Below are 16,222 nucleotides of genomic sequence, written 5' to 3' on the forward strand. Positions count from 1 at the left end.
ATAATTTCTGATCCTCCCCTTTCTTGTGACTCTACACATCCATCTCAACATCCTCATCTCTGCCACTTCCGACTTCCTTTCTTGCGCCTTCTTTATTGACCACGTCTTAGCCTCATGCACCATTGCTGGTCTAATTGCACTTTATAAAACCTTCCTTTTACTCTTGCACTAATCCTCTTGTCGCACAATATTCCCCATGATCTTCTCAATTCATCCAAGCACACTGTATCCTGTGGTTTATTTCTGAGTCCATACCACCATCATCCATCACACAGGACCTAAGGTACTTGAAAGTGGTAACCATCTTGATGTCATCTAAACCTAATTTAACTGCACCCTGTTTTCCTTCCCCTCCCATCCACAGATATTCTGTATTAGCTCTGCTTATTCTTAAACCTCGATCTTCAAGTGCTTGTCTCCACAACTCTACTTTTATCTCCACCCCTTCTCTAGTCAGGTACACCAAAACAACATCATCAGCAAACATCACACACCACGGGACTCCTTCTCTGACATCTGATGCACAGCCATCACAAGGTCAAAGATGTAGGGACTGAGAGTTGAACCTTGATGTAAACCAACTCTTACACTAAACTTTTCTGTTGTTCCCACAGTGCTCCTTACCTGAGTGGTAACCTCTGCATATATATCCTGGACTACTTTAACATACTTTTCTGAAACACCCTTCTCTCACATACATCACCACACTTCTTGCCTATGAAAATATATGAACGAATTACAGAGAAAAGAATAAGGAATGAAACAACAATAAGTGAAGAACACTTCGGGTTTATGCTGGGAAAGGATATGGTAGATGCAATTTTTGCACTAAGGCAAGCAATGGAAAAACATGAAAAAGATAGTGTTTATTGATCTGGAGAGAAAGAATTTCAATATCCTTAACCAATGTGGTATTCTTTTACCTGGACTATGGGAAGTGAACATTTGGTTATATATTACTCAATACAAATACAACCATCGCCCTACAATAATTGAGTCCTTCAAGTCAGCATACATGAATTTACATGTCAGAAATTAAATCTCTGGAAGCACATCTCATATAAAGTCACTGTCCCGAGAATGTTGATTTTCTGCTACGCCTTGGACAATCAAATATAATTATGGTTTCAAGTAAAGAAACCCATTTAATGTACTAGGCAGCATTTTACTGGGGTTTTCCATCACAATATATATCCCAATGGGGAAGTTTATAAACTCATTATTGGCCTGTACTTAATAATTTCTTGTTGTTGCCCTGAAGGTCCATTTGATTATTCTAATCTGTTCTTATTGAACAAAAATCTTTATTCCTAGTCAGCTCTGTCTGTGCCTGTTAAGCATTTCTTGTGTTATATACACCAACTTATGCATGTGCCACCACCTACTAAGTGCCTATGCATGATTGGCTAAATTATTGATTGCCTCGTGTAAACTTAAGCCTACTGCTCTTTGTAACAGTCCATCGTTCCTCATGAACCAATCTGCACATTTTTGTACCATGCAAACCTATTAATTGCATTTAGGCTATGTGCCTTTGAATCATTCGGTCTTCAGACTCAGTCACATCTGCATGTAAATCTTGTATGTCATATCTCTGTTCTTCGGAACCACTTTGCACACTAGTGCCAGTGCATCCTTATTTCAGGGACACTCCTATTCCAGCCACAAGTGTCACCATTCCTAAGGGACACTTCCATCCCAGTGGAGCATTCTAAAGGCCGCTTCCTTATTTAGAATACACTCTGTCAGTCCTGAGTGGCATTTCATTCTCCACAAAATTGTTTGTGTAGCCATCCTACAATTTTGAACACATTTTGGGGAATCAGACCCCACTCTAAGCATTAGCAAACATGTCTGCTGAGGAGTACAAAACTTTTATGGAGGCAGGAGAAAAGTAAAACATTCAAGGGAGAACAGGTGACCCAATGGGTCTAGGAGCAAGTAGCTGCCGCTAAGAAAGCTAGAGAAGAAGAAAGAAAGTATGAATTTCAGCTAGAACAGCTGTGACTAGAAGAGAAGGAGAAGTAGGCAGAGAAGCAGTGACAGCATGAGCTCACATTGGCGAGAAAGAGAGAGAAAGGAGTAAGAAGAAATCCGAAAACTGCATGAATTAGCCTTGAAAGAGAAGTAACTTGAGTTCAAAAGATCCAAGCAGGACAGTGCCATGGCACTGGCCCAACAATAAGCCGAAAATCCAACCGAGGTCTCTGCTCCTTCCATTATCTCAAATATCAGCCACCTCATACCAAAGTGGAACATAGCAGAACCAGAAGCATGGCTGGACCAAGTAGAAGCCCTCTTCTCAGAGTACAATCCAACTGAAACTGAGAAGGGAAGGATTCTTGTAAAACACATGACTGGGAGGGTCAATCCACCTTAAATTCCTTAGAAAATGGCGAAAAGGGGCTAGGAAGGGCATAGCTGTCAGATATGGGATTACGCCTGATTGCTGGTGGCAAAGATGGTGAGGTCTTCCCTAAGAGATTGGGCAAACATGGACCGACTGGTCTTACAAAAAGACCCGAGCCTTGCGGTGGTTGGTCAACGCTTTAGAGTGCAAAGAAAAAAGGGTAGGGAATTTAGAAGCGCAGTGCAAAGTTAAAGGGGGAGCCACACCAAAGCCCCTCTCTAATCAGAACAACTAGCTTACAGGAAAGTTTATTGTCCAGTATGTAAGAAATACGGGCATTCCTTGAATTTTAAAGATTGTCCCAAAAGGAACTCACCCACAATTATTACTCTAGTGGCCACACATTCACCCACTTTAGGGCCCCCCAGTTGCAGGCCCTATTTATGTTGCACCTCCCCGAGGTGTTTATCACACTCAACAGGTCTCAGCTTTTGAAGACACTGACGCTCAAATCTCCCTCATAAGGTGAGACAAGGTATCCTATGGGGCCATTGTTGAAGAAAATAATCCTGTAATTGCTGTGGGCATGGATAATTGGAGGCTTACTCTCCCCTACAGTCCAACTGGGGGTCACTAGAAGTTGGATTTGTAAGGCTGGAGTAGTAAGTGAAGTTCCTGGAGGCTATGACCTCCTCCTAGGGCAGGACCCCCTTACCAGCCCCATTCAGGACCTCCCTTGAGTCCTGCTCCCTACAATTCTCCATCAGGTGCTGATGTTCATACCGGCCCTGCCACTGAGCCACAGCCAGTTCCTATGCCTGACCAGTGTAGTGCTCTGAATAGTCTGGTCGTTGAGCCCCTCACAGAGCCAGATACTGGTTCTTTCAAAGTGTGCAAACTGGGATGTCCGGCACTCTTGGTCCCAAGCCCGATGACGTCCCCTCTCCAAGTCCAGTGCCTGGGCCCGCCTTAGTGCCAGTGCACACGATGCCAATCTCCCTTCAGGAGATGCCAATCTGGGCCCCGTCTCGTCTATCAGCCTGGCACGGCTACCAGTGTCCGGCTGAGAGCCAGCCCGAAGTTCAGTAGGGTCTTTCCCAGATTCCCCTGAACCTAGCAGAAGTTTGTTCCCCGGTGCAGCCTTGCAACCCATGCCTGAGTTATTCCTTGCAACCTGTGAACCTCTAGCACCTACATCCATCTCTTCTACTTAATCAAAGTCCCAAGGAGACAAGATTCTGGTGGATGACACTCTTCAAGAAGTCTTGATTAACCTGGTCACCGGTATGGAGGCCATACCACAAAAGCTAGCAGAACAAATTGGCAACATCACTGTCCAGGTTGTCGCAGTAGCCTGCTTCGCCAGATGACAGAACACCTATAGTCACTCTAGGTCTAAGTCCCGAGGGTAGTGCTATTGTGAGCTCAGACCTGGCCCAAGGGTCTTTTTAACCTCCTCTGGAGCCACATGCCCAGGTTCCAACCAAGATACCTAAACCTAAAGTGTGAAGGAAGGCAAGGAGGAAAAGGAGGAGGGAGTGTAAAAAGTCCAGGTAGTTACTAGAGCCACAGCTCTCTCACAGCACTTGTATTGTATATCTGTAACAGTGCATCATCTTAACAGAGCAATCCTAGCCCCCAATCCAGAAGGGTTGTCCAGGTTGTCTCCTTCCTTAATTGGTATTCTTTTATTGAGAAAATTTACTTTGTACCATACTAAGTCTTTTCTTTAGCTCCAACAAGCTGGAGAGCACATCTTAGCCATCTTAGTATTTTTGTTGCATTCTTTTGTTACATCTTATTGCATTTTGAATTATTGTATTTTGTTAGCATGTATCACAAAGTACCTAGTCTCTGGGTATCTCAATTTCATTACCTGTATTTAGCTCATTGTTACTTGATGTGGTGCTGCAGTAGCTTGAATCTGTGTATCATTATTAGTAATATGCAACTTGAATCCTAAATTATGCTAAGATCACATTTTTGGCGGTCATCAGAGACAGCCCAGTTAGATATCTGCAGATGCCCTAAGTTAGGTGTTAGGGACATCAAGTTGTTAGCTAGCAAGCTCACTCCTCCTCAGGGAATAAGTTAGAGATATCTTTTAGCCTGTTTCCATTTGCATGGACAATGACCCATCAGGGGGAAGTACTTAACGTAACCAATGTCAGTGGCTCTCTAGTGCAGAACTTCTCGCCCAAAAGGCAGTGAAATGCCTCCTTAAAGGGAGAGCTTTTATATTTTGTGCAGCTGGATCACTCATGTATAAGAATCTTAGGGGGAAATTGGAGTGACTGGAGAGTTTAGGAATTATTTGACACAACTGTCTTCAAGGTTTGGGCTTTTATGTATCCCCAAGGAACACGCCTGGGGTAGATAGTTGTTCCCTCTGACTAAATCTCCAAATTTAATTAAGCTCCCGCTGAGCTTTCCTCACTTTAATCAGCAGGTATGCACCGACAACACTGCCTGAAGCGATGCCCCAAGCAACATAAGAGGCCTTTATAAGGTGACAGTGGCCTCCATCATTAGTTCAGTCTACTATCAACCATGGGGAATCTCTGTCTGATTGAGTATCAAGCCGTGGGCTGGTAGAACTCACTTTCTCACACTTGATTGATTGAGACCATTACTGGACACTGCCCAGTAGAACTTGGATCACACCGATGGAGAGTTGTGTGTGCAAGAAGTATCAGGGAGCATATACAGTACATGCCCCAGAAGGGAAGGTTTAGCCAGTGTATTTCTCTTTGACACATTTTTTATCATCTCTCTCCCGCATTTCATCACTCAAGCAAATTCCTTGTCTCTTCAACTTGAACAGCAGCTTGTTATACACAGTGTGTATTCTCTTAAACAGTGCATAACTTAATTCATGCCTCTTGCCAAGAAGTGAGTAGAGTAGAAGCACTCCCTCTAAGTGTTGTATTAACTCATTTCTAGAGATATAGTAACTTGCTAGCAGTCTTAACCAGAATTGTTTCATTTCCAGGAGTGTTATCAATGTAAGTTACCTACATAGCCATGCCTTTGTGTTCCTGATTGCCTGAAGAATCCACCCATAACGAGGCTGATGGAAATTCATTCCCGATTGGCATAGGGTCCACTTGCAAGTGGCCAGTAGATGTACATTCGATACGTTATTCATTCACTTAGTAATTTCAGTTGTGTCCCTTTTCCACTGTTAAACTTTCCATGCTGTGTGTGTAAATAATAAATCAGTGTTAAGAAACAATTCCTCACTTAACGACCTTCCAACTATTAATTATTCTTATCATTACTCCATTTGTGGGCTTACATGGGTTTTTTTGTAGGGCTAAGAGTATTAAGGCAAAGTAAAACATAGTCAAGCCATCATAATCCATATATATATATATATATATATATATATATATATATATATATATATATATATATGTGTGTGTGTGTGTGTGTGTGTGTGTGTGTATTGCTTTTTCTCAACATTAAGCATATTTTTCCTAACAAGGGGTGGATGGGTACTCCTGAGAAAAGAATAGACTATGATCACTGCTGCGTTCATATGTTAACTGCTGAATTGTGATGGACCTCTCATGAAGAAAACTTCCAAAATATTAGCTGTTTCATATAGACTCATTAACACCAACCTAACAACCTTTCCACATGAGCGAACCATCTCAGTACACTGATCCTGTCTGTCTCCAACTTGTCCAGTTCCACATATCACTATATTTCTTACCGTTCAGCTCTTGTTATACCACATATTCTATGCGGACAATTCACCTTTGCAGCCTTCATCTTGTTTCTTTCATTTGCTTACACCAACCATAGTTCACTTCTGTTAAAGAGAGTTACCTTATCAACACTTTCATACATTCCAACTTTGACTTCCATAAACCCATCAAGTTCCTTCACTGTTCATGCACATTCTGGTAACTTATTTATTAACCTCTTCTCCCAGATACCTATATGAATCTACTCCCCTTATTCTTCCACAATCCATATCAACGTCAATTGCTTCATTTACTCTCATATCTTACTCTTGATCACGTTTACCTTCAACTTTCTCCTGTGCAAACACACTAAAAGTATCCCACAAGTCCCCAGTGTTTTTTTTTTTTTTTTTACTACCTCCAGTGAATACTGTATCATCTGCAAGCAACAGCCATTCCCCACACCATTCATGATCTATCTTATTATCCCTCAACTTTGCAGTTCCATTTTCTACCCTTCCTCTGACTTCTTGCGTCACTTCTTGCATAAAAGTATTAAACATGAAACACTCTTGGTTCGGCCCCAGTTTTAAACCAAATCAATCTCTCTTTTTTAAAAATTGTAACATGTTCAGTTACATCACTATACCAAACATTATCAGACGCAACACCTTTTTCTAAACCAACACCGCTCATCCCTAATTGCTCCTTCTGCCAAGTATCACAATTCTCAGTTAGAATATTGCCATAAACTTTCCCTCTATTGTTTATTACATTCACTTCTATAGGAGCAATCATTTCTCTCATCATTCCTTCGGAACCTTTCCTCATCTAAACACACCATGTTCATTTTACCTTCCACTTACTCTGTTCCTGTCATCATCCATCAGGAACTCTGCACAAAATCCTGTTTCCAAAACATTTTCCAGAACGATTTCCAAGACTTCTCAAGTGATAGATCTCTTCGAACACACGCATGTAACTCATTAAACAGCTCTCTCAAAACGGAACTTCCAACCAGGATGTTGATATCAAATGTTGACTTAATGGAAAAATATTGATATAAAAGGTAAGAATTGATATCAAAGAGTTGCAGGTTGCGTTTTACGCGTCGGCAATATCTCAAAAGAGTGTTTTTGATTTCACGCTTAAAGTTGATTCTTATCATATATAAATCACCTGCACTTTTGTCTCTACAAGATATTTTTTCACGTCTAATATATCTATTTCAGATATCTGTAATAAAGAGGAACACACAAGATAGTTAGAAGCAACAAATAAATTGGCATTAACAGTTCGAAACATGGTTCAGTGACATTTCAACTTCAAATAACAAAGAGAAGATTGTAAATAGTGAGATATCATAAATGACTCCCCTCCCCCCAAAAAAAGTTCAAAAGCGCCTGCGTTTTGCGCACTAACACTCCAACTTACACTCAATACTTAAAACAAAATCACTGTCTACACATCGTACGTAAAATTTCTGTTGATTAACATAATTAAGAATTAGAACCACAAAGTGCCAACATAATCATTCCGAGCCTATTTGCATGTACTCAATAAATTTCATCCAAGCTGCTAAATAAAATTTTCGTGAGTCATAACTAAAATTCTACAGAGGGGGGGCTGATCTAGATTATGAGAGGCCTTCTGGTGAATAATATTCACCAGAATATTATTTCAACTGGAATTAAGGAGAATGGAATTTTCCTTTCTCTCGCCCCGTCCTTAGTGCCTAAATCACAAAGATTCTTAGAATTCTAGTGAATGATTCCGTTTGCATGAGCATTGCATGCAAACATGTACATAAACCTGTTTATTAACATTAAAAGTTTAAGTGATTATGAACTAAGTTGCATTGTATATGTTTATTATAAACATACGTTTGCACATACCTACAAACAGATAGCAATTTTATATACTTACCCAGATATTTTATATATATCCACGCACCTATAGCTCACCATGTTTCAACTCATTTTCTATTTCTTGAAAGTAAATGTTCCCAAATGATGAGGTGCGTGAGATTTATGGAGATATAAAGGACAGGAAGGACTTGGGTGGTGGAATTTTAACGGCCATCTGCGTCACGCGGCGTTGGAGGCGAAAATGGTGATGAAACGTTCTTGAACAGGCCTCGGTGGACACCCGTGCTACCACCTCTTCCCACATTGGCTCTTTGGAAATCGGTAATCATCGGATCATCCGATTCAGGAACTGTTCTTATCCTGTCTTCCAGATTTTATAACTTTCTTCCCGCTGCTTTTCTCATTTCATCTCCTCCCTTCCAGCAAAAGACAAATCGGTCTCTTATTTAATTGTAAACACGTCTTCCTTACTTTTCCATTTCCCTTGATTCTTCGGGTCTGGGCTGTAAGGGCCATCAGGTGTCATCTCTCGTTTATCTTTGTTGTTGGAAAAGAAAATAAGTCAGGCAGAAATGCCTAAATTACTCCTTCCCCAGGAAAAGGAGTAAGTAAACGTCCCCATGTGTGACTTTACTGCGTGCTGTCCTGCTAGTAGATATCCTATTGGGGTATGAATTACAATGGCTGCACAATAATACCAATGCTAAAAGTTCTTTGCGGTTGTATTGCTCTCTGCCTTTTACTTTTGACCCGTTGCCTCTGGTATCTTTGAGATATTTCACTACCTCTTAGATAAAAGGAAAACTTGGCTAGTCCATCGAGGAGCTAGAAATGGGACTTGTTTGTCTCGTTAAACTAATCAACAATAATAATGATTTACTCGTCCTCAACAGTAAAATTATATTTTGGGAAATCATACATAAACATAGTTATGTGAACTGAAGATGAATACGACCGGACCGACAAAAATATAGTTCCGAATGCTTAATCAATCAAAACGTAGACATTTCATGAATTCAGTCTGTTTCAACTACATCCGGGACTTGAGGAGTTCGAATTAATTAACTGACCGTGACTGTCTTAGAGCCCTTATTGCAATTGACGGAGACGCAAAGGTGATTGACTGCCTTCCCGTGATACAGGGAGAGTGAATTTTGATATAGATATTTTTAGTGTTTCTGGAGTGAAATCGTTTGAAGGAAAGTTTGGGCTTTACGGGTTGTCTTTAATACCCGCACAAGAGTCCACGTAAGGGAGAAATTTTTTCTTTAAAGTACTTCAGAAATACCTTTTTGTTTTCTAATTAATCTCCATGAATTGCGATAATAACTGACTGCTTGTTCGTGAGGTAATAGGAAAGCAATTCAAAACAAAGAAGTAGCTCGTAAATCTTCCTCAATATTTTGCTTTTAAGCAAAATTAATCTATTTCGGAGTCGGCTGAATTGCCATATGTTACCTTCGGATATTCATGATCATCACATTGGAAAGATATAAATCTCCTGGTCCCTCTCCACTAGAGCTAAATTGAAGGCTTATTGATTCACATTTTTAAAACTGTCAGTTGTGTAGCTTTTATTGGACAGTATTTGATTTTTTCTGATGTGGGGTAGGAATGTGGGCACTGTAGCGAAATAGTAGCTCTTCGAAGCTTCTGTTCTCGAATCCATACAAGAGGAAGGATGATATGAGAAATACCAATATAATTCAACACTTAGTTATAATGATGACATTTACAAGTTAAGGTATTCCAAAATGAAAATATAAGAGGGGGCAATTTTCATGTAAAACAGCCGTTATTCGTATCAGGAAATGAGCGAGGGAATTGTGCTGGGGTTAACAAAACAAAATGTTTGGGTGGTGGATGTTGCAGGATCAGCTTCTAATGTAAATTCTAGAAGTAGCTTAAAAAAGTTAAGTATGCCCTAGTTAAACCAGACCACTGAGCTGATTAACAGCTCTCCTAGGGCTGGCCTGAAGGATTAGACTTATTTTACGTGGCTAAGAACCAATTGGTTACCTAGCAACGGACCTACAGCTTATTGTGGAATCCGAACCACATTATACCGAGAAATGAATTTCTATCACCAGAAATAAATTCCTCTAATTCTTCATTTTGGAGTCTAGAAGTAGCATGAAGAATTGTTTTTATATAAAGTGATGAATTAAATTGGGTATTCTGTAGTTCCTGAAAGGAAAAGAATTAATCAAAAGGCTTTCATCATCTTTTGAAACATAAAAGAAGGGGGTACTAGGATCACCATATACTCAAGATGAGAGACGTGAAGTCACGTGCAAACCAGAATTCAGAAAGAAAAGAAAATGGACTAACAGGTGAATACCGTTATCCTTGGATTACGTTGGTCGATGATACTTTTCTTCAGTTGGCAAACTTTGGAACCCTCTTACTGCCTCCGAGTCCCCCAGACTTTGGTAACCTTCATCCTTCATGAGGCATTTCCTTCTGGATGAGGTTTTCCCCTTTCCTCATATTACCATATTTTCTTCGGTCCTGAATCGGATAAAGACATTGGATTGCCAGCCAGCCTCATTTAATTGACGCTGAAAAGTACAGACATGAATTAACTGCAGCAGAAAAGTAACAATATAATAAAAGTAGCATCTGAGCGCTACTCAAGTAACGTCACAGGTCTCTTAATAATCATTCATAATATCCAAAGGACGACAACTGCCTCATTCACAATGTTCCCTCGATATTCTCATCCCAAATTTTTATCGTTTTGCTCCATTTGATCACAATGCCATTCAGGCCTGTTGTTGATGGCATGCATTTTAAAGGCATTTTTATAATTTCTATAATAATACAAATGAAAGGCACAATGCAATGTGCATCCATATATTATTTTTATCTGTGTGCAATATTATTATTCAGTGATAAACAGACAACATTACTTTGCATTGTTTTATGCCGTTCCTTCCTCCTAACAATACTTCATATATTTCCACACTTTTTTTTTTTGTCCTTTTCTTCCTCCCGTTGCCTTTTGCCGTCTTCTCTCCTCAATTAATTTGTTCTTTTCACATTACTCCCATCCTTCTTTAACGCTCTGCGTCTTTCTTTTATTCTTTTCCTCACTCCATTTTTTCTTTATTCGTGCTTCCTCTTGTCGCCCTTCTAATCATCGGTCTCCTTCTGTCCTTGTAAGACATTCAATTAGCCATTCATTTATCCACTAACCCGTTCTGCATTCAGTGAATGACTCCTGATATTTTCAAGAATAATCATTTTAAACCCTAATCAATTCCTTTGACCCTTCGTGGTCCCCCATCATTATTATTGATAAGTTTTGCCGTTTAAACTGAATAAAACTTTCGAGCAAATGCGCCCGGTTCGAAAATGGGTATAATTACTCGTAGAACTTGTCCTTGGTATCTGTTCCCTCCACTTCACTGTACAGAACAAAATATTTATAGTTTCTACATAATATTTACAGAAGTTGCCTGTAGAAGTATCTTGTCAGGTTGAAGGCAGCGATAATGGCATTATGCATAATACTGAACTCTGAAAGTTAAAAGCAAAAAAATTAACCAGCAATAAAAGAGAAACAAAAGAGAATTGACATCGGGATGTCACTCCACAATCCTCACAAAACAGACATAAAATTCTTTTGCCGGGATGCGAGTGATGATTTTCATCGTCAATTTCTCAAGAAATCGTAAAAATGAATGCTTTAGTATTTCACTGTGGAGTTCGACAAATCTCTCTCTCTCTCTCTCTCTCTCTCTCTCTCTCTCTCTCTCTCTCTCTCTCTCTCTCTCTCTCTCTCTCTCTCTCTCTCTCTCTCTTTTCTGTCCGTCGTGCTTGTAAGCTCGGCTGGCTACATGTCGCCAAGGCCACGAATAAATGAAGTGTGACTCATTATCATTCTCTGTTTAGAAATATTTTCCATATTCTCTTCTCTGTGATTTTTTACATTTATTATTATTGAATTTTTTTTTGCTTTTAGATTTTGTTTTGACAGAATTCTTATAAATAATTATATTCTGTACCCAATAAATAAATTTTTAATACTTTTATATTTTATATGCTGAATGCATACCTACAGTAAAATAGTAATTCACGCATCTATTTCCCTGCTTTTTCTAATTTTCTGATATAAATGGATTAGTTACATAGCACTTGGAGGTCATAATGAAGCCCGAGAACACAACCAGGACAAAGATGAAGAAGAAATGGAGGTTCGCTCTGACTAAATATTTTCTTCCATATCACTGGTCATGAAAACTATTCAACTGGCGAAGAGACGAGACCAGACTGCAGAGAGATTGGGAATCTCGTCGTAAGCGTGTTGAGCTCTCAAAACCTGCACGTTTAAATTAATTGGAAATGCGACCTTAAAAGGTTTTGTTAAACTTGGGACCGGGATTAAAGTTCACAGGTGACATCTGCACAATGTTTTTTTATCCTTAAAACTCAAAATTACATCGACTTTCTCTCTCTCTCTCTCTCTCTCTCTCTCTCTCTCTCTCTCTCTCTCTCTCTCTCTCCTCTCTCAACTGTCCACCTCTCTGTACTCGCGCCTAGTTACATGTGTACAGTACGTCAAAGCCACAAATAAATGAAATAGGACTCATTATATTTCTGTATCTCCAAATATTTTCCATATTTTTCATCTGGGAAATTTTTTATTTGATGTTTATTACATTCCATGTTTTTAGATCTTTAAAAAAATACATGAATAGTTATATTAAACATTTATGTTAAATAAATGTTCAGTGTGTTTTATATTTCTTCGTTGATTGTAAGTAAAAGCACATTTCACGCTACTTTTTTATTTTATTTACTTAAATATTTGGATTAGTCACATGAAACTTAGAGGTCATAACTTGATGAAGAACTGGAGGTTCAATGTGACTCAGACTTTGCCTCGTTGTCATAAAAAGAAATTTTGCAAGAAAAGTCATGAAAATTACTCAACAGGTGACGAGATTGAGCCCAGGCTGCAGAAAGATTAGAAAGTTGGATGTGGAACACTAAAACCTCCGGTAAAATTTTGGATCGAGACTAAGTTTGCAGGTGAGGATTTGTAAAGATTTTTAATTGCACTATTAAAACTCATAATTACACGACTCTCTCTCTCTCTCTCTCTCTCTCTCTCTCTCTCTCTCTCTCTCTCTCTCTCTCTCTCTCTCTCTCTTGTTCACAATATACTCTTTACACCTCTGCTGTTTCTTGAAATTAATCGATCAGTCTAACAACAACGGTTGCTTCATAGGCGCTCTCTCAGCCTCTGCCTCTGAAGGAACACGGGCCATTTCTCCGTGAACTAAGTGGCCATTTGCGCTAGTGGTAGCACGACCATCTCGATCCGCGAACCAGCCGAGGAAGGAACGGTGTTAGGTCATGGGCTTAGCTTACAACGTGACTGGCGTAACCATTATTACATTTAAAAAATGACTATACAATGATTAGTCGAGTAATGAGCAATGTTTTACAACTCTGTTGTCATACACCTTTACTTTAATGACATAGAGCCTTCTTTCATAGATCTAATTTACTTCTGTGAGGACTGAAGGCCTCTGCGTAGATTTACATCATGGCCAAAATGAGTGACGATGTTCTTCACTGTTTGTGGTTTTCAATCCCTCTTGTTGTACGAATGCTTTTTTTTTTTCTTAATTAAAATGCCATTTTCGAACTAAATCATAAATTAGTATCTACTTGTTAGTTGTTAGTCGATTGTCTTGCGGTGCTGCTTTCGTGACGAGAGAGAGAGAGAGAGAGAGAGAGAGAGCAGTATGCGGTCAAAGGGAACACATAACTGAAGTAGTAGGGCCTCGATGAGGAGTAAAAGCATTTAAAAGATATTTACAATTACGGTATCCGCCTCTCTGGCCTCTCCCTACAACCATATTTTCTCTGCTTTCTGTATTTCATAAACAACATCTCTCTCTCTCTCTCTCTCTCTCTCTCTCTCTCTCTCTCTCTCTCTCTCTCTCTCTCTCTCATTGTTGTCTCAATCAGAGGACCATTCCATTAATTACCTGCACTTCATAATAGCTGGGGATTGAAGTCCCATTTTTTAATCTGCAGATGCAAATTATCACACTCCTTTGATGAGAGCTCGCTCGGGAGACTTTGGCCTGCGCTGTTATCTTTCATTAACCGCTTGAAAAAAAAAAGGTGGTTTTAATTTCCGTCCTCTTCATAAAAACGGAAGAAAAGCTTCGACGCCAATTCTTATTTTTTCGTGTGGGAAACTGAAATTAACTTTTCGGAATACTTTTTCTGGAAATAAGTGTTTAAAATGCACTTTATAGGATATTTTTCCCTGAATCAATACTCAGCGTCACCATACAGATGATGAAGTTTATTAGTTTCGTCCGTATTATTATTATTATTATTATTATTATTATTATACAGGTAACAGACCCTCTTTCAACCACGTAGTATTGAAGGTGATAGCTGCATCAGATGCATTCAGTATATATATATATATATATATATATATATATATATATATATATATATATATATATATATATATATATATATATATATATATATATATATATATATATATATATATATATATACAGTAGTTTTCTCTGTCTTTCTGATAACTGATTTTTTAGGGTTACTGGACTATGCCAGCAACTCACTGATGTTTATCATTCTTGGAAAGGAAAGCATTTGCAAAATTGGGTGATTTTATTTCGAACGAATACACTATATCAATTGCAGTCATAATAATGGTAAATGGAATATGTAGTTCATCCTCCGTGGAATTGTCCTTCATCGAGATAAAATCTGCATCAGTGTTCACCTACATGAACACTGATGAAGATTTTCTTCTGAAGTGCCAGGCTGTGGTGTCCAAGGTTACGTACCTGGGACTCTTAGTAGGAGGAGGCAAGTTCATGCCCAAAAATGCAAATGCCACTGCCATCCAAGACATGCCCTACCCTTAGATGAAGAAGGATGCCCAACAGTGTCTTGGGATATAGATGCCAGTGAAGTAAGAATAGGTGAGGTCCTCTTCCAGCAGGGCAATAAGGTGCACCATCCTATATCATACTTCTCAAAGAAGCTAAACCCTGTGCAGTCACAATACAGTAGCATCGAGGAGCTCCTGGTCATGGTCCAGGCTATAAAACATTTCAAGTCCTACCATGCAGACCATCAGTTCCCCCTGACAGTCCTGAGTGACCATAACCCTTTGACGTACCTGACCACCTTCCATAACAAAAACAAGAGGCTTATGAGGTGGTGCCTTGATCTCCAGGACTACAACTGGAAGGTCAATCACATCAAAGGCACAGACAATAAAATAGCAGATGCACTCTCCCGGCACTAGTGCCCAATGCACAGTCCCCTGTACATTCAATCTATAGCCCTAGAGAGTAAGTTAGCCTAAGGTTGTATGATATTCTTCCAGTAGTCTTTGGCAGCTTCCCCTGGGTCATGCCTGAGGATCCGTCTTCCCCCCCCCCATGTATTTTATTTTGTGTTATTCTTGACCTCATTGGTGTTAGTTCTCCCTTTGCTATGCTAGGTTGCTTTGTGTTTGTTTTAGATTATCAGTGTATGTTACTCTCTGCCCCATGTTAGTGCCTCATTAGCAGAATCCTATAATGTACTCCTTACCAGGCTAAACGTGGTCTAGAATACAGTATATGGTTTTGAACTTGTCACTTAGACAGTCGAGTAAATACCCTATCAGCAGCTCTAATTGTAAATTGTGCTGGTGCACCAGAAAAGGCTCAAGGATGGTGGCACTAAGGTCAGTTAGCTCTAGCCCTAGCTCGCAGAGCTTCTGTCCTGTTCAAGGACGAAATCTCTGCTAAAACAGGGAGCTATCATAAATGGGGCCTTCCACCAATTTTGTTTGGGAAAAATCCAAACAAAACTCAGATTTATTTACCAATGCCAGGAATTTCTGCCGAGGGTCTTAAAGTTCCTGCATTCCTTAGATGCAGGAGGACACGTTGCCACATCCCTGCCTTGAGCCTCATTTCACATCTTATCATATCCTATATCCCAATGTATCTCCCCCAAGGAATCTCTTCCACATTTCAGATGAGGCTGATGACTTGGCAACACCGTAGCCTAGCTCTGCCCGCTCCCCTAAGTTCAGTGGACATCTACGGGCAACTGAGGAGGTTGTTCCCTGTTCTCCTGTTACCCTCACCTGCAGTCGCACATGCCAGTCGTCTGTGCTTAACCCCTCTACTTTGGGGCTGAGGGTACTGGTACCATGTGACAGACACACCAAAGGATCCTAGAAGCTCTTGCTCAGGAAGGACGCACATCAGGGAAGCCCTTGGAGAACCAAGAAAAGCTTTCTCAAG

At 39.8% G+C, this 16,222-nt stretch overlaps 1 protein-coding gene across 1 annotated transcript; it reads right to left on the bottom strand.

The window, feature by feature from the left end:
• Nucleotides 1-205: 205 nt before the first annotated feature.
• Nucleotides 206-3,114, bottom strand: LOC136836148 (uncharacterized). The gene is made up of 2 exons (XM_067100144.1): nucleotides 3,066-3,114; nucleotides 206-516 (listed from the first exon to the last, which is right to left on the bottom strand). Exons 1-2 carry the CDS (start codon nucleotides 3,112-3,114, stop codon nucleotides 206-208), a joined length of 360 nt encoding a protein of 119 aa, XP_066956245.1.
• Nucleotides 3,115-16,222: the final 13,108 nt, after the last annotated feature.

Source organism: Macrobrachium rosenbergii, chromosome 56 (assembly GCF_040412425.1).
Source record: "Macrobrachium rosenbergii isolate ZJJX-2024 chromosome 56, ASM4041242v1, whole genome shotgun sequence".
In the NCBI taxonomy this organism is placed as follows: Eukaryota; Metazoa; Arthropoda; class Malacostraca; order Decapoda; family Palaemonidae; genus Macrobrachium; species Macrobrachium rosenbergii.